This window comes from Natrix helvetica (genome assembly GCF_964273705.1).
Source record: "Natrix helvetica genome assembly, chromosome: 1".
NCBI lineage: Eukaryota > Metazoa > Chordata > Lepidosauria > Squamata > Natricidae > Natrix > Natrix helvetica.
Window position 1 is genome coordinate 98,914,833 of NC_138548.1, and position 26,134 is coordinate 98,940,966.

Consider the following 26,134-nt stretch of genomic DNA (forward strand, 5'->3'; position numbering starts at 1 on the left):
CAGGACTATTTAACCCTTTTTTATTCAGTTGTTTTTCCATTTAGAATTGTTCCTCCAAGTTCTCTTTATTGTGTAAACAGCGGGAAAATATCAAACAGAAGAAACAGAGGGACAAGAGTTAAGCAACTTCCCAATTTGTACTACTTTCCTGCTTTAACTGCTGGTCTTTTGTGGCTGCTTTTCTTTTAATTCCATCTGGGCACACACGTAGACTCAGCTCCCATGTAATAACTATTTAGGCCTTGGGAAGGGAGGGGGGAAAAGGTGCCTGGAAACAAAAACATAGCAACCTACTTATAGTACAGCCAATGTAGGTGGGATTTTTTATTGAAAGTTGCCATGGCTACACTTACATCAACATGGGTGGATCTATAGCCATGATGTTACGGCCTTGGCCTTTGCTGTCTAGGAACACTGCTGTTCCTGTTCTCTAGATTGCTGCACTTTCCCCTCCCATTTGAGACGGTGGGTGGGCCCAGGATTGGTTGACTTTCCCAGTGGGTAAGATTTGATCTTAAGAGGGGGGGGGGGAATCTAACATTGGCTCATCCTACTAGCTTTTTGAGGGTGGCTCTTCTAAAGGAGACAAACTAAATTGAGTATTGATGAAGATAATATTGAACAGGTCCACACATGTAGGTATTCTTCCCAGATTAGAGCTGTTCTCCTTTTAGTCCCTTCCATTACTTATACAGTATATATTTCCTCTCATTGCTCATAATTAAGTGGAAGAGATTAAAGGAAAATAAAACCCTCTCCTAGGAAAAAGGCAGAAAGAGGCAAGCATCTCTCTGCCAGTGGTTGCACCTCTTGCTGACAGTTTTTAAGCCACCAGGCATTTTAAATACTCTGAATGAAAATGCATCTATTGAAATGTACTACAATATACAGCTTCACTAGATCCCTATATGTACTGAAATCACATGTTAAACTATGTGGCTGTGGGGATCTGTGTATAAGAGTGCAAAGATTGCCTGTGTGGTGACAAGGGAATTGAAGCCTCTAGTCCCTGTTATTCTCCTTCTTGCAGCTTCTTGTAAACCACATGGATTTCTCCCAATTAAGTTTATCTGTATCTGAATTTGACTGTGGAGAATTCTTTAGCTGTTGGTAGGGAGAAGCTCTAGTACCGTGATGACGAACCTATGGCACAGATGCCACAGGTGGGCACATGCGCAGTCGCCAGCTGGTCTTTGTGGGTGCTGGAGTGCCAGAAAACAGCCTGAAAATAGTCCAAAAAAACAGCCAGAAAGGGCCAAAAACAGGCCATTTTCAGGCTATTTTTCGGTCGTTTTTGGCCAGGTTTTTTGGGCCAAAACAGCTGGATAAATGGTCTGGAAAAGGCCCAAAACTGGCCTGAAAACAGCTTTAAACACCCTGAAAGCAGCCCCAAAACTGCCTGAAAATGCCCTGAAAAACTGCCTGAAAACAAGCCAAAACAGGTATGCACAAGTGTTCCAGTTTGGGCACTCGGCAACAAAAAAGTTCACCATCACTGCTCTAGTATATCCTACTGCCACTAGGCACTTTTCTTTTGACCTCCCATTGCCTTAATAAGTGATTGAGGTAGTCTGGATTTAAACTTGGACATGCTGCCATCATGCAATAGTTTCAGTTTGTGTATCAGTTTTGCTTGGTTTCAATTGCAGCATGTCAAAAACTTGCAGATCAGAGAATATGTATTTGAATTTGACTGGAAGAAAGAAATGTAAAATAACAATTGTTAGGCAAAAATATTTTGAGTATAAAAATATGTGGTTTCTAAGGTTACCTTATACAAAGGCAGGGTATTTATTTATTTATATCTCTCTTGTTGACTCAAACAGTAGTGGCCCTTCACTATTTGAAACAAAAGCTATTCTTCCCTAGCTCTTCAATTTGAGATATTTTACCAATTTATACACCACTTAAAGTTGCACAACAGGTGGGAAGCATATAAATGTAATAAATAAAAATAAATATATCTTGTTGTAAAAAAGATTAACATCATTCTCTGCAGTGTTCTCTTTTACTGGATATCTAAATATGTTCCTAGGAAACAATACGCCCATTCTATTCTGAACACAAATTTTAATTGTCCTGTGTAATATGAGGGGTTTTTATGTAAAAGTGAAATGTGTGTTATGTGATGGCTTTTTTGTTACTTTTGAGAGTCATCTGCCTTATAAATTGAGATCTGCTAAACCAACTTGCTACCTAGGGCAGGAATCCTAATACCATTCCAGACCTAGTTTTGCTTGAAAATTCCCAGAGATGGAGCACCCACAATTACAAGAGATACAACATTCTAATGTTTAAAATAATGGTACAGAAATTGGTTAATTAGCCTCAAGGGAATAATTTGGATTTATCCTGAGGTTAATGGAGCAATTTGTTATTGTCAGTGAAGGATCCAGTTTGGGACTCATGGTGTCAAAACTTTTGTGTAAAGCAAGTGTTTTTATTTTAAAGAAGGAAAAGAAGGAATTGGGTGAAATAGCATAACCATAGCTCTCATGATCAGGAAATTGTTCCTTATTTCATTTTGGGATTTCTCTCGGTAAAGTTTCTACCCGTTAGTACTTAACTGTGATAATATTTTATTTTTGACTTTTAAGCAACAGCTGAGAAAGTATTACTGTCCACAATTCACTGCCCATAACCAGGAAATGGGTCCTATCACTGTGAGCCCCAAATCTAGGCATGAAATTAGATCTTTAGAAACTTGTGAAAGGCCAGGGGGGAAATGTTCTATAGCAGTGATGGCTAACCTTTTTGTCGAGGCATGCCAAAAGCGGGTTGAGTGGGGGAAGGGAGTAGCGCACACGCGTGCCCACACCCATAATGCAATGCCCTCCCCCTTGCGCATGCGTGCACAACCCCGCTGTGCATGCGCGCAGGCCTCACTGAAGCCTCCGGATTTCTGGGAGGCTAGTTGGGCCATGTTTTGCCCTCCGTAGGCTTCAGGAAAGCCTCTGGAGGACGAAAAACTGCCTAGTGCGCAAACCAGAAGTTCAGGAATGGACTTTGTTCCTGAAGTTCCGGTTTGCGCATTGGGCGGTTTTTCACCCTCCGGAGGCTTTAGGAGGCTTTCCTGAAGCCTCTGGAGGGAGAGAAACAGCCCAGTGCACAAACCGGAAGTCTATGTGCCCTGAGAAATGGCTCCGTGTGCCACAGGTTCGCCATCACGGTTCTATAGGATGGCCACTATGACCGAAAAGACACACCTTTGGTGTCCTGTCAGTTGGCATTCCTTAACTAATAGGACCTGAAGCATGCCCATCCTGCCTGACCATTACTGACTGATTCTTAATCTGAAGTTTACCACCTGTCTTGTACCTACACATCTGTTTTTTCCTCCCTAAACACAGAATCCTATATTGCTTGTCACTGAATTGCATTTTGTTGGATAAGGCACAATGTTCAAGTCTGCCTATTGTTTTGAATTTTGAACCTGTCTTCTGAGGTGTTACAATTCCTATCTCCCCCAGCATTTGGTTGTCTGCAAATTTGATGAACGTTCTATCCCCTCCTCTAAGTCACTATGAAAGTGGGAAAGAGCACTGGACAGACCCTGAAGCAACCCAGCTCATAGCTTCCTCCATGTTGACATAGGCGCATTAAGGACCGAGTACTAGCTAAACATGTGCAACCATCTACAAATCCATCTGAAGTGGGACCATATTTTCTTGTTCCATATTATCAAGAAGATTACGATCAACCTTGTTAAACAACTTACTGGGGTCTGAGCATACTCCACCGTTTTGTAAGTTGCTTTATAAAAAAAGAAGATTTGTCTGGCACAACTGTTTCTTTCAAATTCATCCTGGGTTCTAGTAATATGTTTTTCCTTTCTGAGTCTTTCCATCTAACTGCATGTTGATCTTTTCTAGAATTCCCCTACGTATTGATGTCAGGATGACTGGTCTGGCTTTCTGTCTCTGTTTTTTTATCCTGTTTTTAAAGATTGAAGAACAATGTTAGCTCTTCGTCAGTCTTCTGGCATTTCTCAGTACTTCAGGAGTTCTCAAAAATTTTGGACAACGTTTCTGAAATCACATCTGCCAGTCCCTTTAGCACTCTGGGATATCATCCATCTGGACCCACTTCAGCAAATGTATTCAAGACAGTTAAGAGATTTCATACCAGTTCCTTACCTCTTTTAATCTGTATTCCTCTTATACACCTTCCCTCTCCCTATAGTAATACTTCAACAGATTAGATTACCCCCCCCCTTCCCTCAGTTTTTGGCTTTACTTAATTTATATGGCCATTTTTTCTTTTGTAAAAAGACATGCAAAATAGAAATTAAGCAGCCTCTTGTTGCCTGACAGCAAATGATCACCTTCTACAATCAGTGATCTGACTGCTTCCTTTTTCTCTCCTGCTGCATATACTCAAAGGACATTTATTCGTTACATCTAGAATTCATTTCTAGCCTCTGATGATTTTGATTTTTAGTTTTTCTGGTGCCATCCTTAGAGATTCAGATTATTCTCTGATACTCATATTTTTTTCTGTAGTCATGTCTTAAGCTTGTTCTTTTTCTTTCCCAGCTTATCCGCTTATCTTCTACAGTTTATCTGTAGTCTTAATATTTTCGTTGGATGCCTCCCATTTTATTTTCTGGTTTTTTTTTTAATGTTCAGGCTTGTGTTCAAGTATCTCAGTTTTCAGAATTTTCAATTTGTCCTAAACATTTTCCCTCCTTCAAGATTCTATACTTTTCAATTGCTTTCTGCAAGGTACTAGGTTATAATATTGGCTGATATAATTGAAAGAATTGGAAATGCCAGGATTGATTTAAAAAGACCTAGGTCAAGTGGCTGATACTGTAATTGCCTTCTGTGTGTTTATCATATGTCTGAATTTAAAATACTTAATATAATTTTTCAAAAAACTCCACAACATTTTATAAAAAAGACTAGAACATTACACTTTGCAAAAAAAAATAAAAAAATAGGGAGGGGAAATAGCAGATGTAGAAAATGAATTATAGTGTGGGGATATGGAATATTTTTGCAGGGTTATGCAATGAAGTTAATTACAAAAGGAAATATTTCTTCCCACATCCCATAATTGCCTTATGTAATTTGTTATGCTAGTCTTTGCTTTAGGAATTCAACAGAGAATAAGTCTCAAAACTTCATGGAAGATGTGATTTAGAAAAGTGATGAACTAGGAAATGCTTTTAAAAGCTTTTTTGAGTTCCCTCCATTTCTTGTTCTTTTTCTCTCCAAGTATTTTTATGTCTAGCTAGATTTATTGTCTGTAATATCTTTATTCAATAGCTGATATATTTAATATATTTTCAACTATTAATTTCTCCAGGTGTTATACCCATGATGGTTAACCTATGGCACGCATGCCACAGGTGGGACGCAGAGCCATTTCTTAGGGCACAAAGGTTTTGCCCTGTCAGCTCCAGCGTGCATGTGCACGCTGGCCAACTGATTTCTGGCTTCATTTTCGGCCATTTTTCTCCCTCCAGAGGCTTCCCTGAAGCCGCAATCTGGAAGTTCGGGAACAGACTTCCGGGATGCCCGTTGGGCCGTTTTTTGCCCTCCAGAGGCTTCAGGAGGCTTCCCTTAAGCCCCAGAGGGTGAAAAACAACCCAACACGCAAACTGGAAGTCAGAAAACAGGCAGTTTCCAGCCTCGGGGGGGGGGGAGGCTGTTTTTGCCCTCCCTAGACTCCTAGAAAGGGTCGAGCCTGCGGAGAGCAAAAAATCGGCCTTCCGGTTTGACTGGAAGTCGGCCTACGGAGGGCCTCCGGGGGCTGGGGAAGACTGTTTCAGCCTTTCCAGGATCCTAGAAAGGATCTGGAGCCTGGGGAGGGCAAAAAACAGGGCCACTATGCCATCGCGTGGCAAAAGCGGGGTGGCCGCGATGCACAGGGAGCGAGCGCATAGAATTATGGGTGTGGGCATGTGCGCACATGACCCCCCCACACTCCCCCCCCTTTGGCACTCGATGGCAAAAAGTTTAGCCATCATTGTGTTATACTATCTTTAGAAGTAAAAAAAAAGTTAACTAGAAAGAAGATTAGCATATTAGGCAGCCCCTAAATCTTTTGTCATTACACTGTAGTCACTCAAGATTACGTATGTTGTAAAAATAAGTAGCAAAACACAATTTTTCACTGTGATTTTTACTGTGCTTTAATGAAAGTAACAATGAAAATAAAATATGTTAGTCTTATCATTTCTCTATTTTGCATTCCCAGAACTCCCAAAGAACCCTCTGTTAAGGTGCATTTTAGTTCATGCCAAACCAAGGATGTCTCCCTACAATGTATGGCTTCTGGCTGCATAAAGTTGCTCACCTCTGATATATATTATATTGCCTCTAGGTGCAAGAAAAAAACTATGCTTCCTATATATCTAAAACAGCAGCTTGTATCAGACTTTCATACCTTGGCTTGAATATCTGTACTCTCTTATGTCTATTATGTCATCTGTACTTTATTATGTTAAATATGGATGATAGGTACAGGATACTTTGTGCACTTGAAAAATTTGTTGCAGGCAATTCTGTTTTTGTGTAGTTCATATATGATTTATGTTCACTTTAAAAAACCTATATATTAATGGTAAAAATAGTATTTTGGGGATTTCCCCCCCCCCCCAGTAATAATTTGAAGACTAAAAGAAGCAAATGTTATGATTCCCCCCACCCCTAAAACATTTAAGCACATCCCGCCAATTTTTAATATTTTAATTCTTTGGCCCTTCACATTGCTAGTCAAGTTCATCTCTTTATTGTAAATTAATCATTATAAAAAGATACTAAGTGTCAGTCAGCTTTTATACATCAATAGTGAAGCAACACTACTTCAGTAATTTTACCTAAATTGCATTAGTTCAGAACAGCTTTATGTTGTTATAAACAACTATTATTTTTGGAAGAAGAGAAAACTTATTAACCTTTAAGAAAAGTAATGTATTATACTTATGAGTGGGAATTACCGGTAGTTGGCAGCAGTCAAATTAATGTCACCAGACTGTTCTTCTTAAAGGTAAAAAACATTTGAGTAACCTCTGGGCCATAAGTTTGGAGCTCATATCTAAGGTAAAGCAACTACAAAAAGGGTAAAAACTCTTCTAAATTAGTGTATAATTGAAGGAATTTGCTGTCACTATTTAACATGCAGATAAGTAATATTTAAACTGTGTTTTTTTTCCCCGTGGAGTTAGCTTTTTAGAAGCTTCGGGAATTAAAAAGAAGCAAGTTTAATTCTTGCTTAATGGCCTAGTATTGTTTTGAATAATTGATTTTAGTCTGTTGTATAAATCTATTTATTTATGTATTTATTTATTTATTTATTTATTTATTTATTTATTTCTTGGATTTCTAAACCGCCCCCTCTCCCAGAAAGGGACTCGGGGCGGTGTACAGTCAAATGCAGATAAAAATACAATAGTAATATAAAACAATTAAATACATTTGGATGGAGGAGATAAGGCTGTACAAGAAATAAATAGACTATAAAAAACCCTAAAAACACCCCAATTAAAACCCAAACCCAATTAAGATATATCCCGGGAGGTAAACTAAGAGAGTGCCAGGCCAGCTGATTGAAATAGGTGAGTCTTTAATTTCTGACGGAAGGAACGGAGGTCGGTGGTAGTTCGAATGTCGGGGGGGAGGTCATTCCAGAGGGTTGGGCCCATCACAGAGAAGGACCTACTCCTAGGTGTCGCCCGCTGGCATTGCCTAGCGGACGGCACCAGGAGGAGTCCCTCCCTGTGTGAGCGGATAGGTCGCAGGGATGTGTGTGGAAGGATGCGATCCTGCAGATAACTAGGTCCTATGCCATGGAGCGCTTTAAAGATGGTGATCAGTACCTTGAAACGCACCCGAAAGGCCACAGGTAGCCAGTGCAGCTCGCGCAGGAGAGGTGTTACGTGGGAGTAACGTGTACTCCCCATGATAACCCGCGCGGCTGCGTTCTGAACTAGCTGCAGTCTCCGGATGCGTCCCAAGGGAAGCCCCATGTAGAGGGCATTGCAGTAGTCCAGGCGAGACGTCACCAGCGCATGAGTGACCGTGCGCAGGGCACTCGGGTCCAGTAGGGGGCGCAATTGGCGCACCAGGCGAACCTGGTGGAACGCCCCCCTTGCCACGGCTGCCACATGGTCCTCCATTGACAGCCGGGCATCAAGGAGGACGCCCAAATTGCGCGCCCGCTCCACAGGGGACAGTTGTTCGCCCCCTATGGCCAGCGATGGCGTCAGCTGGCTGAACCGAGGTGCCGGTACCCACAGCCACTCAGTCTTGGAGGGGTTGAGTTTGAGTCTGTTGTCCCCCATCCAGACCCCGACGGCTTCCAAACACCGGGACATCACTTCGACAGCCTCGTTGGGGTGGTTTGGGGTTGAAATGTACAGCTGAGTGTCATCAGCGTACAGGTGGTACTCAACCCCAAAACCACGGATGATCTCACCCAGCGGCTTCACATATGCGTTGAACAGGAGAGGCAAGAGGACCGACCCCTGTGGCACCCCACAAGTGAGTGGCCTCAGGGACGACCTCTGCCCCCCTGTCAACACACATTGCTTCCGGTCGGAGAGGTAGGAGCCGAACCACCGCAAAACGGTGCCTCCGACTCCCATCCCCTCCAACCGGCGCAATAGGATACCATGGTCGATGGTATCAAAAGCCGCCGAGAGGTCTAATAGGACCAGGATAGAGGAACAACCCCTATCTCTGGCCCTCCAGAGATCATCAACCAACGCGACCAAGACTGTCTCTGTGCTGTGCCCGGGTCGGAAGCCGGACTGGCGTGGGTCTAGATAGTTGGATTCGTCCAGGTGTCGTGGAAACTGCTGCGCCACCACATTCTCAACAACCTTCGCCAAAAAGGGGAGGTTGGAGACTGGACGGTAATTAGCTAGCTCCATTGGGTCGAGCGAAGGTCTCTTGAGCAAGGGTCTCACCACCGCCTCTTTCAAGGCGGTTGGTAAGTATCCCTCACCCAATGAGGCGTTCACCAGGCCCAGAAGCCAGCCTCGTGTCACCTCCCATGCTGCCAGTACCAGCCAGGAGGGGCACGGGTCCATTGAACATGTGGTGGGCCGCAGCCGTCCACGTAACCTGTCCAAATCCTCGGGGGCAACAGAGTCAAACTCCTCCCAGAATGGTCTCTCAAGACTCGCTGTTGACGGCTCGTCTGGTCCACTGACGGGTGTCCATCCGCTCCGGATCTGATCAATTTTGTCCTGAAGATATTCCCCAAACTCCTCTGCTCTTCCCTGTAAGGGTGTCTCCCGCGTCCCCTGCGACAAAAGGGAGCGGGTCACCCGAAACAGGGCGGCAGGGCGGTTATCCGCGGACGCAATAAGGGCGGCACAATGTCTACGCTTGGCCGCTCTTATTGCCACAAGGTAAGTCCGCAAGTAGGCTCTTACCTGTGTTCGGTCAGATTCGGAGCGTGAGGACCTCCACCTGCTCTCTAGACGTCTCCTGTGGCGCTTCATCACCCTTAGCTCCTCAGTGAACCAAGGAGCCCGGGAGGGTCGATGCCGCATGAGCGGTCGCAAAGGCGCAACCCGGTCCAAGGCCCCAGTCGTCGCCCTATTCCAGGCAGTCACTAGGTCCTCGGAGCGGGAGCGGGACAGGGCTACAGGTATTGGCCCAAGCTCCGTCTGGAATCTGTCCGATTCCATCAGGTGCCTGGGGCGGTACCAGCTTGTAGAGTCTGGCTCCACCTCCTCGCGGTGGGGGATAGCGCCAGGGAAGTCCAGCCGGAGGGATGAGTGATCTGACCATGACAGGGGCGTGATGACTAAGTCCCCTATTCCCAGATCACTCGTCCACTGTTCAGATACAAAAATGAGGTCCAGTGTGTGGCCCCCTTCGTGAGTGGGGCCCTGAACTAATTGGGTCAGGTCCATGGCCGTCATGGAAGCCATGAACTCCCGAGCCACCTCAGAAGCCGCTCCCGTTGACGGCAAGTTGAAGTCCCCCATGACCAAAAGTCTGGGAGTCTCAACTGCCGTCGCTGAGATTAGCTCGAGGAGCTCGGGCAGGGCTGCTGATGCATAGCGAGGAGCCAAGTATACAATCAGCAAGCCCCACTGCCTCCCTGGGCCCCAGTTCACACCAAGGGACTCACACCCGGGTATCTGAGGGACAGTGAACTCCCTCGGCTCTAGACATTCCCGAATAACCACCGCCACCCCACCACCCTTACCCAGGGCCCGGGGCTGATGAAATGCCCGGAAACCTGGTGGGCACATTTCCACGAGGGGTAAACCACCCTCGTGGCCCAACCAGGTCTCCGTTATCCCTGCAAGGTCTAGCTCCCCCTCTGAGATCAGCTCATTAATGAGGGGGGCCTTGTTGGTAACAGACCTTGCATTGCAAAGCATCAGCCGCAGGCCCTGGCTCTGTAGTTCCTGTCCACCTATTCAATAGATTTAAAATCTAGCCATTTTAAATCTATTGAATAAACTGGTTTACAGTATTCTAAACCTAGCCAACAATATTATGGTTAATCTATTTATACAGATATATTATATGTATCAACAACTAGATAGAAACCAGCAAAACACTTTCTCAGGTGCAATCCTATGATAAGACAGTGTTTTTTAATTATAGTTTACTAATATGAAGGAGTAGACTTCCACAGTAATCATGCAGCCTTGGAAACAAACATGACTTCCTAATGAGTTGCAATAGTATTTTGTTTACCATTCCATTTATTTTGAAGCACATCTTTCATATCACATTCAAAATATTTCACAGCCCTTAAAGCAGTGTTTAAATCCAATTCAGATGTCATAATTTAGCAGGTTGAAGGTTCACATGGTAAACTATTGAACTAAAAGTAATGATTCCAAGACCATAATTTTAATTTAAATAAGGGATACTTTAGTGAATAAAACAAGAAAATAATCTTTGAAATGAGCTCTTTTGTTACCTGTATTTATTTCTCCATATAATCATCACCATTCAATTTTTTTGCTAATGATGGACAAATTTATAAGTTGTCATGAAAGAGCTCCATTCTTTGTCTCTTCATTCAAGTCGTGACAGGCCTCTCCACCTCTTCCTTTGAGTCAGAAAGGAAGTATTTCTTCAGGTTGGGGAAAGTATTTCTTCAGGTTGGGGAAAAAGTAAAAGTCACATGGCACCAAGTCTGCATGGTGGATGGAATAAGATGGTGGGATCCACATCAGAAGTGGGTTGCTCCCGGTTCGGCCTGATTCGGCTGAACTGATAGTGGTATTTTGGCCTGGGTCGCAGAACCGGCAGTGACCCAGGCTGGCCACACCCCCAAACTGGTTCACTGGTTGCCACTGCCGTTGCCGGCATATTTTTTAGTAGAGTGCACACATGCGCAGTTCACTGTAGATTTTTTTGCGCTCACGAAGTGAACCGGTAGCAAAACCAGGAGCAACCCACCTCTGATCCACATGCACAATTGCATCTTGGATGGTTTATGAGGTGTGAATCTAGCATTCTCATGTTGCAGGAACAATTCATTCTTGTGCTTCTGAATTCTGCTTAATTGCTTCAAAGTGACATAGATGGAAAAGATATCAGGACATGGTTGAACGAGTAAAGTGTGGAGTTTTTTTGTGATGACTTTAAGACACTTATTCATTTCTGATAGAATATGCATAGGTAGCAAATGGTGGTGATTATATAGAGGAGTACATATAGGTGTCAGTGTTCCAATTAATGCATCCAAAGAAACCAGAACTCCAAGGCAGGAACATTCCTCAGAAAACGTGTTTATTGGACACATCATATCAGCACAGCCAGTGAAAACCATGTGGTTACCATGGTTACCATGTAATTAAAAGAGCAAACATTTTCTTCCCCAGGTGTCACAGGTCACATTATCCAATCAAAGCAGTTGGCGGGCCCCCTCGACCCTTCTGATCCTCCTATTGCCACCTGTTGGGATCACCTTGGTTCCCATGGGAGAGCTTTTTATTTTGTCTACGAGATTGTCTAGCTCAGTGATGGAGAACCTTTTTCTTATGGCGTGCCAAAATTGAGCCCATGTGTGCTAGAAGTTCATTCCTGAACTTCTGGTTGGCTTGTTGGGGTCGTTTTCCTGTAGCCTGGGGAGGGCAAAAACGATCTGCCCGGCCATCCGGAAGGCCGCAAATCAGTTGGCAGGAGCTGATGGCTGGTGTGCCAGCAAATATGGCTCCGCATGACAACTATGGCATGTGTGCCATAGGTTCACCATCACAGGTCTAGGTATTTTCCCCTCATCCTCCCCCCCATAGTGTGTGGTAGCTATGAAGCAGCACAAGATAGCTTCAGCCAGGCTCGATTCAGGGTTGACAATATGGAATGGGGGATGCTCATTTCAAGAATTATTTTCCTGTTTCATTTATTAAACTATTCCTATTTAAAGTTATTGGGATAGATACTGTACATTACTTCTCATTTAACTCTCATACTTGTTCACTATAATATGGAGGAACTTCTGTCTTAATTTCAGAATTTAACTAAGGCTTATAAATTGATAGTCTAAAGTTAATAATGCAAAAGTTAAGGTGATTTTAGATCAGTATTTAGCAGCTAGAGAGTAAGCAACGAGAATTTCCATGATATAGTATATAGGTTGAGGTTTCTAAAGATAACAACTATTTTTATATTCTATCTATAGCCAGTTTGGTATATTTATAGTTAAATTATGGGCTACATTTTCTATTTTTCTTCTAATAGTTCAGATTATCAGTTTTGGTTTATTTAAGCAGGAAATGCCTGATAACCAGCTCCTTTTCTCTCTAGTGCATTTGGCTATTATTGCTTAGGAAAATAGCTTAATATGTTGAACAGGCATTTGGTGGAGGATATGGAATTATGAGTAAATATTTTATATGTCCATTTATAGTCATAGCAATAGCAAGCTGATCGCTACTTGGAGCTATGTATGCTGCATGGGCTGTTCCACATCTCATAAGCTAATATTCTATTTTCAGCCATGGTAGTAAAAGCTTATGTGATGTTAACATAAATTTCAGCTTTTGCATATGAGGAGGTTGTACCAGGCTGTCTTTTGCCCATAATAGTAACATTTTTGAGGAAACAGCTCTTGCTTTGTAGTTGAAAATGATTTCTATATTGTTGTGCTAGTAGCAGAAATTGATATTCCCTATTCAGAAATTTAATTTAGGTTTGATTGAAGTCAATGTAGAGTTTAAAGAAATAATTCAGAAATTTAATTGTCTCTTCCATCCATCCATCAATTTTGACAGAGCTTGAAGCCTTATGGCAGTGTTTCTCAACCTTGGGAACCTGACCTTTTGTGGACATGCTGGCTAGGGAATTCTGGGAGTTGAAGTCCACACAACTTAAAAGTTTCTAAGGTTGAGAAATGCTGCCTTAAGATTATGTCATTCCATTTGAGAACTTTAGGCAAACTACATTGGATCTGTTGATACTCATGAAATCAGAAGATAGATATATGGTTTATATTAACAATTATACGAATAATTTGTTATTATTCCTTCAGATCTCACTTTTTCCCCTTTGGCAAAATTCGTTTTCTTAAAATGTCATATCTGAGAAGGTGGATAGTCTTCACCATAATGAATTGTCTCCTATATTGATAAAGGAGCTGTTTTTTTTTTTTTAAAAAAAACCTTTTAACTTGCTTGCTTGTTGTTAACAAAGCAGTTCTTTTTTAATTAATTCAAAATCACATCCACTCAATTAAGAATAACAACAAAGAAAATAATAGTTCAATCAGGTTTCTGGATTCCCTCTCACAGATTCGCAAACCATGGACAATGAATTTATTCAAGCATTGTGACTGTTTTTGAAATAAAAATTGATAGTAAAAATCTTGAAATAACGATGATTATTTATTACATTTGTATATCACCTGACTCCCAGTTATTTTGGGAAGTTCATAATAATCAAAGAAATTACAATCAATCAAATTATTTTTTTTAAAAAAAAGGGAAAGTGCAAAAGAAGATGGAATGAAGCAAGGGGTCTCCGTCTCCATTGCTAAAGGCCTGGGTGAAGAACCATGTCTTCATTGCTTTTCTGAACAACAACAGAGCCAGGTCATGTGGGGACCTCATTCTGGAGGGTAGGCACTTCTATATAGATGTCCTTCTGGTGTCCTGAAATATGACATTGTAATCAAAGGAACCCAGAGCACCCTAACCTTGCAGTAGTGGTAATATGGGAGATAGGGAGTTCCTCAAGTCACCAGGCTCTAGGCTGTGTAGGACGTTATAGATGACAACTTTGAATTTCATTCGGAAGCAAACTGGTTAATTGTGAAAGAAAATCCAAAGCTATTTGGAAGAATTTGATTGTAAAATCATTTCATTTCTATTTTGTGTGTGGATAGTAATTATTTAAAAGGTGTAATCTTGTTCCGTCTTTCTCCCAGAAGTTTGAAACTGCATACCTAGGAGTAAATGCAAGTGTTTGTATTCATGTACAGTTCACTTTCAGATCTCTTAAACTTTTGCAATAAAACAGCAACTTAGCCTAATTTGTCTTCATTCTTCCCTTTCTCTGTATCTTTAAAAAGCCTATCCTCTGAAAAGGCACTCTTGAGTAGCAGCGCATACTTATGGAAGGTAAAGCTGTCCCTTTCTCAACATGCTTTATAGTAATAGAACAAAATGTGTAACTTTCATCAAGCACTGAAGTCACTTGGTATCTCTGTTTAACACACAAGATCTGCTATGTACCTAGGAGTCAGAAATAATCCTCCCAGTTTACTATCCAAAATGTAAATTTTCATCTTTGAAAAATCACTTTACTGCAAAAAAGAAAAAAGAAAAGAAAAGCTTGCAGGACCATTCAATTCATACACTATGCTACTTACCTACCATTATATCATTCATATACATTGCCACAGACAAAGAAGTATGAAGAAGGTGTTGGGTTGAAAGCCTTTTTTGTGATGTGTTAGGAACAAACAGATAATCCTTTATACTGCTATTTTTACATTAAATACGTTATACTGAACTTATACAAATAAAGCCAGGAGCTGTTTTTACTTTTTTGTTGAGAAATTAGATAAATATTATGTAATTTTGTAGTTCTTAGAATGACGAATATCCTTTCAATTCTACTGTATGTTCTGGTAAGAGACTAGTGGAAAAAGAATTTCGAAGGCCAAAGAGGATTCTTTTGATTTAAGAAGCCACTTCAAGAGTTTGAGTTGGATGATGTATGTTTAAGCCATCTGTATAGAATCATAAGTTGGGAAGAACCAAAGAGTTTATTCATTTATGTGATGATAAAGCCATGTAGTTTAATCACTAATTAATTTCCATTATTGAATTACTCTGGAAAAACAAAGTTTTTTTGTATATTAGTCACAATGAAAGTTATTGGCAAAAACGTAAATCTTCCCCACATTTGTGGCATCGATTTAAATAGGTTCTGCTATTACACTTGTTTCATAGTAGTTAATAGGTATTTGATATTAGCACTGTGCTGTAACTTTGAAAGCTGCTTTTACTTAAAGTTAGCTGAGTGGTAAACATTCAAAATCTGTTTTGGTACACCGTATATTTTCTCGAAAAGCAGAGGAAATTTGTCCATTACTCATGTATAAACCATGTAAAACATGTAGCAGCTTCAGTATTTAATATACAAAATGCTTGCTTTTTGATTAACTATTTTTAGAGACTTTAGAGATAAATATATGGAGGGATGGGAAGCAACAGTATCTTAATATGTTCTCTCTCTCTTTCAGGTATGGCCTCACAAGTCTTGGTCTATCCATCATATATTTATCAAACTCAGCCAAGTGCCTTTTCTAATGTGAAGAAACTGAAAGTGGAGCCAAGTAGTTGTGTATATCATGAAAGAGCCTACCCACAGCTCTATTTGAATGGTAACAATTTTGGAATCACTCAGCCTCCCAGTAGGGTTGGTGCTTTCTTGCAAGCTACAAATATATTTGACAGACCTCAAAGAGAGACTTTTTTGTTGCAGACCAGCACTGTTGGTTTAAAGACTATTGCAGGTGCTACAAAAATCTTAGAAGTGCAGGCACAGCAACCTCAAGTGGAAGCACCTTGGCCTGGGACACAGGAAAGTGAGTTGACCATCTTGGACCGTCCCCAGCAATGTGGATTGAAGCGTAAGAGTGAAGAGTTAGAAAACCAGAGTGGCACAATGCAGATTGTTGATGAACTGCCTATATTGCCTGCTATGTTGCAAACAAACTTGGGAAACCCAATGACAGTTATGACAACTACTGCAGCTTCAAAACCAAATGGTACCAGTGGTGATGGAGATTATCAGTTAGTACAGCATGAGGTATTGTGTTCTGCGAAAAATACTTACGAGGTTCTTGATTTCCTTGGGCGAGGGACTTTTGGCCAAGTCGTAAAGTGCTGGAAAAGAGGGACAAATGAAATAGTGGCAATCAAAATCCTGAAGAACCACCCATCTTATGCACGCCAAGGACAAATAGAAGTGAGCATATTAGGAAGATTAAGTACAGAGAATGCCGACAAGTTTAATTTGGTGAAAGCCTACGAGTGCTTTCAACATCATAACCACACTTGCTTAGTTTTTGAGATGTTGGAACAGAATTTGTATGACTTTCTCAAACAAAACAAATTTAGCCCTCTTCAGCTAAGGGTAATTCGGCCTATTTTGCAACAGGTGGCCACTGCACTGAAAAAACTAAAAAGTCTTGGTTTAATACATGCTGACCTCAAACCAGAAAATATTATGTTGGTGGATCCAGCACGGCAGCCTTACCGAGTTAAGGTAATTGACTTTGGATCTGCTAGTCATGTATCAAAGACAGTCTGTTCAACATACTTGCAATCTCGCTATTACAGGTATGTACCTACTATCTTACACCTGAAAGTTTTGAATTTTCTACATTGACTTACGTAACTAAATTGGTTTGTTTTCCAGAGTCCAAAATGCATAAGGTTTGGTAAGGATACTTCTTTAAATAGCTTCTAGCCGTATCTGACTAATTAAGTAGAGCTTCATTGTTTTGTTATGCATACAGATCCTGAGAAGCACATAATTAGAATAATTATTAGAAATTATACTGGATAATTAAAGAAGTATTAGCTTGTACTCTCTGAATATGTTTTTTCACTTCCAGTGTGGAGAGTATTGTCCACTGGGAAATCTGTAAAACTAAAAATGCTTTATATTTTTTTCACCGTCAGCTCCAGTCAGCTTAGATAATAGAGATGGCAGATCATGAAGTGATAGTTGGCAGCTAGTCTTGATGAGTCTGCTTATGCACCATGTAAAAAGTTGACATTACATTGAATGAACAACATGAACACTGTGAAAAAGGCTATGTACAAGCGGAAACAATTAAGTACATATTCTGAAATTATCTGTCTGGGGAAATGAAGCACACTCAGGACTGATCAACACATTGTTTACAGATAGCAAAATGGTTTCTAATTTGTTCTGAGATTTTGGGAAAGTTTCCAATATAGCTAGCAAAGAAATTTTGTTCAGGTATGTATATGAAGAGCATTTTGGGAACAGCTTCCCTTTTTCCCCCTTGGATAAATTCTTGTTTTGTCTCCCTGTATTCCACAAGCTAATGTTCATCAAGCTAACAGGTGGGGTGTTCTATAACTTCTTCGCCCCTTTTTATATAATTCCAAAGTTCCTTTGATTAAAAATCAATGACTTGGTTATCCACCATTTCTAACGAGGAAAAAAAAACCTGCAGTGTAAACTTTTACAAAGGAGGTCTAACTTCATTCACCAACTGTAATGCCCATACATATGACATGGTCCTGCTCAGTTTGCTTCATCATACCCCTTCTTATAGCTCTCATCACTCCAAGACAAAAACTATCCTGTAATCATCCATTCCTTCTGGGCTAAAGGAATCCTAATACAAAAAGCAGAAATTATAATTATTTTAATTCCCTTACCCATTCTCTGTTATGATACGTTAATCACTGGGACTCAGTTGGAAAGCAGTAAATGGTACCAGGTCATAGAGAAGTGTAGTCAGAAAGAAATTGAAGATCAGGAATGGGACAAACAAGATAAAAGTCTGATACAAATATAGCTCCAGCACCTGTATTCTGAAGTTGAAGGTTTTTCTGTTGATGAATGCAGGATCTTCTCTCGGCTCCAGCTGCTCATTAAATGGTTGGAAAGGCTGTACAGTGATCCAAATTCCAAAGGGGAAAGGTAATTAAGAGATTGTATGGGTGTGTAGATTGCACCTGTTGACATCCCCTTCAAAAAGTCTCATTTAAGAAGGTGACAACAAGTGTGTATGTGTACCAATACATGCTCAGAATTACTTTTTCTCCTTTGGAGTCTGGATCACTGTACAGCTGATGATTAACTGGTTACAGAGGTTACTGTAAGTAAGGACTTGTATTTGAGTAGACCCATTACTGCTGCGGAACCTCTTTTCAAACCCAAGCATCCTGATCTCACAGCCTTCTGGTTCTGGATTTTCTTGTGGAGAATGAGGGGAAAAAAGTAAGCATCTGGGTCAGTTAGCTAGTGGGTTCTTGCATTACCATATACCATAGATGCCAGTCATGGCGGACCCATCTCCATAATTCTGATAAGTTATCAATACTCTGCCTCTTTTTCTAAGGGAATTTGGGGGGACCTGACACAGGATGGACTCTTAAATGTATTTTTCAATAGTTTGCAATAGTTTCTGAGTGATTGGATAGAGAAAATAATGTAAGAAAAAACATAAGTAATCCTTGCTTTACTGATCATTTACACTTACGACAGTGATGAAAAAGTAGCTTTACAACCAATTCTCACATTTATGACCTTTGCAGGTCTGTAAAGCAAAGGAAAGCTGAAGTAAAATCATAAGCACAATGATGATTTCAGTTGGCCACTAAATTGTCCTTCACAATTTTGATTGCTAAACAGGGACTAATGTAAAGAATCACATTCTGATACTTCCCCTTTTTGAACATATTGCCTGTTTCATATTTGCAGTATTTATCAGCATAATTTATTTGGCCAAGGGTGATTAGATTCCCAAGGAATTTGTCTCCTATGCAGAAGCTCTCAGTGTATATGTAAAGCAACAGAATCATCATCATCATCATCCCAATAAGATGGGGGAGTAAAGAAAATAATAAGGATAAATGATAATATACAGCTATATTATATCTATGGTCATTGAATGAAATTTTTACTGGTGAATTTACTGTATTGTGGAGAGTGCGTGTCTTTAACTGAGGAAAGGCTGTTGGTTTTCAGACAGTACTTCAGATAGTAACAAATAGCTTTGAAGAAATGTCATTTGTATCAATGTATATAAAGGATAGATCCAGCCAATTTTCTGTCATTAGAAATCTATCACTAGATCAGTGTTCTGGCATTATTATTATTGTCAGGTTCCATTGTCCAGCAGTTCCTAAACGTTTTGCCATCACACCTCCCTTATTATATATAATCTTATTGTATATTCCTCCCGTAACAATCCAAACACCAAATAAATACAAACAATGAAAACAGTAGTATGAAAAAAGTGGATTTCTTGTGACAGCCTTACATTTCTTCATTAATATTCGTGGACTCTCCTAAAGGGAGGCACACCTCACAGTTTGGGAAACCATGTCATACACTGAAAAAGTTTGAAAGCCAATAATTTATAGCAAATTATTTAGCTGGAATGTTATTTTCAGGGGTGGGCTTCAAAAATTGCAGCAAGGGGTTGCTGTTGCTGGGTGGGGGTGGCCACGGTGGGCATGGTCTAGTCAGTCTCCTTCACCATGGCGGGTGGGCCCCATTTCCAGACTTCTGGAACTTTTTGTAGGCCTGTTTTTTTGCCCTCCCCAGGCTCCGAAGGCTTTCCTCGAGTCTCCGGGAGGACAAAAACTGCTTACCCCGGGCTCCAGAGATCGGAAACAGGTCCATTCCCCTCCCTCCCCAAGCCTTCATGTACTTACCTGGCATGATGAATGGGCTGCATGGAGACTCCTGAGTGGGGGGAGGGATTGACGTGGCCAGCCAGGGGTGGCATTTGGGGATTTGCCAAACTGGGCAGAATTCTAGCTAGAGGATTGCCCGAACCCGTGTGAACCCCCAGCAGCCCACCCCAGGTTATTTTGTTAAATATTAAATAGAAAAACAGCAAAACACTTCTATAGCATTTATTATGTCTATATGCATTCTATATTTATCACCATGAAGTTTCTTCAAAATTTTATTTAAATTTTTTTTTATAATGTAAACCACAATACATTATATTATTTCAATGCAGGTTTAAATTCAGTAATGTTTATTTAACATGTTTAAAATTATCAACATTGTATTTAAAATCTTTAAAATATTAAAATTAAAAAGAAAGTAAAAATTATATCAATATTTAAGATGTTGATTAGTTACAGGCATAAAATTATTTATCTTTTCACCCAAAGTTGAGTATAGAGTCTAAGATAAAAAAGAAAGCACCACTGTAATTCAATGCAGACTACTAATCATATGGTAATAGTTTAGAACTAATTTCTTAATACTAAATTTAAGATAGTACTTGTACTTTAAATTAACTACCTATAGTAATGATAGAACTAGATTTTTAAGATATAGGGCACTTTGGGTGTGAGTTTAATTGCTGTTTTTTAGGATCAAATCCTAGAAATAAGGAGAAAAAGCAATGTATTAAAGCGTATCTACTATTGTAACTGTAACTGGGAGTGAACTGCTGCCTATATGGTAAAGTAGTATATGATGAATTAATGGTGGGAACTGGAGTTTAAAATGGAGTAAGTTCATGAACTTGGATATCTCTTGAGAACTAAACAGGAAATATTTTAGGTATCTCCTTTTGAGTCTTGCTGTCAGAGAACAACTTCCAGAAGTTGATCCAAGTTGCAAAAATTATTTAAAACTCCATACGTTTGTTTTTAAAGAAATGAACAGCAATAATGGGACTAGTATTAGGATTTTCTGGTCCAAGATTAGATGAAAAATGATATTATGAAGGGTGATTAATTAGTTGTTTTATTAATTAGGGTGGCATTTTTGTACCTGGTGAAAAGTAATTTTAAAATAAACCAGCAGTAATTTTTGGCCCTTTGAATTGTTGTGCCATTTTGGAGAAACTTACTCTAAATAGATTAATTTGAGAATGTTTTATGATTAGTCCCACAGATAAGGTAAAATTAGATGTGGGCATTTGTTTAGTTTTAATGGCAAAATATAGATGAGAAACACTGTAAATATAGTATTCTGAACGAAAAAAAAAATCTTTATTGTTTTCATCTTTTCACGTGTTGCTATGATTCAGTTAACTTCCACGAACATTTCCTTTTGATTTAGTTGCTCAAGGATTATTCCGAAATACTTTATTTGGGCTTTGGAAATAAAAACAAGAGTGCAGTCATTGATGAAAAAAGCAGTGCATGAGAACAGGACCAAGATTCCTCTGTAAACAACTTGAGCTGGAATGTGGCCTCAGATGTTATTCTATCACTTTGAACTGTGCATCACTGAAATGTTGGGGGGTGGGGGATAGCTTAAAATAGGCAGGGGGTGGAAATCAGAAACTGTTGACTACTATAGATGGTGAGGCTGCTTCACTGCTGCAGTGAAATAAGCCAGAAGTACATTCAGTTAAGTGTATTCATTTTGCTCAAGGTCAGGCTGCTCAAAGTCGACTCTTAGTTTGTAAGTGTAGTTACTGTCAAGAAGGCCTCAGCTATTACATGTGTAAAGGCAGTTTGTTAAGATGGGCTTTATTTAATTGAAAAGCTTCATCTTACAAAAAGTTGGAGGAGGATGACCATGGATGGGGGAGATGATCTGCCTGGCTCTACTCTTTCTCTCCCCCCCCCCCCCCATTCAAGGTTGAAAACACGATCTGGTTCAGCTGGCTGGTATAAATGTAAACAAACTGAAAATGGTAATGACTAAATATGCTGCTGATTGACAGATGTTATTGTTTTGGCGTTTGGGTTTTCTCAAGCAGCTTAACTAAACTGATAACTTTTTTTATTTTTATTTTGAATAATAAAGTGGTGATATAATGGTTAAGTGTTCAACCCAGGAGACCTAGATTCAAGTCTAGTTCACTTGGACATGAAAACTCATTGCTTGACTTTGGAACAGCCACACACTTTCAATCAAATCTGTGTTGTTGTGGGGGAAATTTTAAGGAGCAAGTAATATGTGCCACTAAAGGTTTATGGAGGAAGACAAAAATAAAAATATAATAAATATAAAAATAGGGCATTCCCATAGTTTTCTCGTATGCATCTCTTGTTTTTTGCTGCTTGCTATAGATAAGATTTAATTTTTTTCCCTCTTAATCGAAGACATACTTAGGCACATTTGCAAAAATGTGTCCTTTTTTGTTTTCTTTTTCTGCTTTAAGTCAATCTCTGATTACATTATTAGGTCTGGGCCTTCTAGTCTTTTGCAATATCAAAAGCGATACAAATATCAAGAGCTAATCTAATTTCCATCCAATTGCCCCGACTCTACCACAAAGTTAGTTACAGGATGCAAGTCGTAAAAGGGGAGTATAGAGCTAATCTAAGTTCAAGCTGTTCCATCAAGCTGTTCCATAAAGTGGGCACCTGAGCAGAGAAGGCGTGTCTTCTGCGACTCACCAATTGTAGGTCTGTAGCTAATAGGACCTGTAGCACGCCCTGTTTTTCCAGATCTAATGGAGGCAAGCTGATACAAGGGAGATGTCCCCCAGGTAGCCCACCACCATGCCACAAAGGGCTTTAAAGATTAAAACCAGCGCCTTGAGTTGGACCTAGAAGCAAACGCACAGCCAGACCATAACTGCCTATGCTGGTTTATTCTGTACTAGCTGAAGTTTCCAGATGTTCTTCAGGGTCAGGTCTATGTTGACTGTAACTAGAGCATGAATGACTGTAAGCAGGACCTTCCAATCCAAAACTGGCACAGTTGTTGCACAAGACGAAGCTGCACAAAGGACTTCTTGCTACAAATGCCATCTGCTCATTTAGCAGGAGTCATGATCCTATAAGGACCCCTGGATTGTACAGCCCTATCCAACACCAAAGATGTCATGGTCCTGGAACCAGCGAGCCCCCAAAACCAAAGTTTTGCCTGGGTTCAACTGAGGTTTCATGTTCCTCATCCAGTCACAGCGTCCATATACCAGGATAAGATATTTATGGCATTGCTTAATTCGCCAGGGGTGGAGATATATAATTTGATATCATCAGCATACTGATGATGGGTATACTCTTAGAGAACCAGTTACACTTGTACAGACTTTCAAATGGGTGTTTGAGTAGAGCGTCTGCACCAAGAATAAGAATCTGGGTTCCATATTTAAGCTGGCCAATTTCATCCACAAAATGTTTCTATTTATAGAATCACAAGCTGCACTAAGATCTATAAATTCCGTAAACAGGTTTTTGCCATTTGTTAATTGTTTTGTTAAAAGATGGTGTAAAGTAAAACAACCATCTATTGTGGAGCACTCTGGTCTAAATTCAGTTTGTTCCTCTACTTACTTTCTTTCCATTACCCAATCTTGTGTTTTGCTCATCATATGTTTTGCATACATCTTAGCCACAATTCTTGTAAAGCATTATTGGTCTATAGTTTTTCGACCCCTTTTTATGTAGGGGAACTATTCCGGCAACTTCCCATCCGACTGGAATGCAACCTGAACAGCTTTGCTAATAGTAGGGCACACCAATCAATATGAGTCTTAAAGAGCTCTGGAAGTAGAAAATTATCCAGGCATCTTATTAGAGACATTGAAAGACAAATTTGATTTCTGATAGTTCAAAGACTAAAATGTCATATGCATGTTTGTGTGAGAGACTCTGGTTAAGATTAGAAAATAGATTTGCCAAAAAATCACCCCAAATCGAGGCTGGAATAGGAATGTTGAATTGGAATTTACATTCCTTCAATAAATCTGATACAGCATTCCAGAAGAAAATTGAATTTGTCAAACTGGAAGTTTGCTGAAACTTCCAGATCTGATCTAATTCTACAGGGGGCTTTTTAAAAACTTAATAGTTTATAGTCATTCCTAATTTTTTTTCGGCATGAGAACTTCCATTGAATTTAATTCAATTCTCTTCCAGTTTTAATAACTATCAAGAAAACTTATTCTGTCTTCTACTGTGTTAGCTTTCCAATAGTTATATTACATTCTAAGGGAAAAAAAGGTTTACTCTGAAAAGATTTGTTTTTACAACTATGTGCTAATTTTGAGTGATTATTTTTAGGCAAAACTCAGCCAAAATAGGAGATGAGTAGCTCTGTCTTTTTTCATTATTGATTATATTTTTTCCATTTGCACTGAGCAGGTAGTACTTTTCAGTCTAGCTTTTATTTTGGATATGTAAGAAAAATCTTTGTTTTTTTCTTTAGATTTTCTGACACCAACTTTATAAATACAGTTTATGTGTCTTTAGTTTTCCTTGGTGAGCTATCACTCTGTCTCCTGTATTTATCTTTTTTAATTTTCAGATCCCTGCTAAGATTTTGTACATTGATTCATTCTCCATTTTTCTTACCCCTTCTTGGGAATTACATCTTTAATATGTTTTCTTTTGTATGTTTTTCAAGTGGCTTTTAGAGAAGCATACAAACATTTTGTGTGTGTACATATGTAAATTCAAATTATTAATGCTTATATGCTTCAAATGATTGAAATGCTTAATTTCATATAAGAGACTTTGAATTTTTTAAAAACCTACATATTTTATACAGATACTGGAAAATTCAAATAATGTGAAAATTGAAGACTCATAGTAGTTAAAGTCTGTTATAGAAAGCATACTTTTGTGCTTGGGAAATTCAGGGATAATAGAAATGGTAATATACCTCAGTCCTGATCAATGTTGATAGAAAATCTGATAAAAATTGCAGCCCAGCAGTATCTGGTTAGCTGTACATTTTCCTGTTACAGTATGTATCAGAGATTACGAGGCTTACCCACACCAAGAAGCACACCTGATACTGATAGAATGCTAACATTGCAATCTGGTTGAGAAATGCAAGTTTCTCGTGTTTCAGAACTAGCAGTAGCAGAAGACATGAAAATACACACACATACACAGTGAGTGTATATTTACTAATCTTTATTTAAGCTGTGTCTTGAACCTTTAAGACCTAATGAATTTGCAATTTGCATAGAACCTATTTCTCTTAGGCTTACTGCTTATACTGTTTGTTTCTATTTTATGTAAAATATTGCTGATCTTTTGTGTAACAGACCACATCCATGGACTTTTATTAACTTTTATAATTCTTACAATTTTTATAGAAATTAATCTTTCTGTAAGCTAGAAGCTAATTGCTCTTTTCTGTTTTGTCTTAACACTTTCTTCTTTGCTTAGCAAGATATTAAAATGTTCTTTAAAAAAAAGCTATTACATATTATAATATTGTATATTTTAATCTGGAACATTAATGAATTTTGATCCAATCTTGGGTTTTAAATACCTGTTGAAATATCGACAAGCCAGAGTTCATGCATTGCATACAAAAGTTAAATGCAGGAGAGCTACTTCTATAGCTTTTATCACACCACATCATACCAGATTCGTGACTGCAAATAGATAGCATATCAATTTAATAAATAAATAAAGTAATAACAAATGTTACCAAGAGATGTCAATTAGGAGAATTTGACCAGAATGCATTCTTGGCTAGTTTATATAATGCACCAAGCCATTGTTCGCTTAACAATGTCATTGTTAATTGTTGATTGTCATTGAATAAACCACAGTACATTTAGATTAAATAAATGGGTTTACAAGCCCATTCAAAGTCGGAGGTGGAATTACCTTGAAATAAGCTTAATAACTTAATAAGACATATGAACCCAGCCATTGTTAAATGGTACGCTAAAGAGTTACGCGTCCTCAGCTAATTTAGCTAAAATACCTTTTTAAAGTTAAAGAAGTTGCTTAAGTTATTGGCTTTAGAAGATCACCACTGGTAGTAATTAGACAGAATAAGTGAAAACACACATTAGATACTTGAAAGAGAATCAGTATTCTTAAATGTGAGTGGATCCATAGGAAAAATTAATGCAAAGAATATTATATGCCCAAAATGATAACCAAGATAACCTTATCCATTACTTTTGAAGATTTCAGTTGACTTTCCTTAAGGAAGAAAATAATTTAAGCAACACTAGAATGGGTATTTTATCCTTCTTGTACATTATTTATATTGGAAGGAGAAAGCCTTCTACTAGTGAAACAGAA

The 26,134-nt window shown here is 39.4% G+C and overlaps 1 protein-coding gene across 3 annotated transcripts in view; it reads left to right on the forward strand.

The window, feature by feature from the left end:
- The window catches only part of HIPK3 (homeodomain interacting protein kinase 3), a 62,347-nt gene that overhangs the window by 8,279 nt on the left and 27,934 nt on the right, over window positions 1–26,134 (forward strand). For all 3 annotated transcript variants that reach the window (XM_081937928.1, XM_081937929.1, XM_081937927.1), the window contains exon 2: window positions 15,679–16,780. In XM_081937928.1, coding sequence (XP_081794054.1) covers window positions 15,681–16,780 — 1,100 coding nt within the window. In that variant the 5' untranslated portion in view covers window positions 15,679–15,680. The remainder of the gene's footprint in view (window positions 1–15,678; window positions 16,781–26,134) is intronic.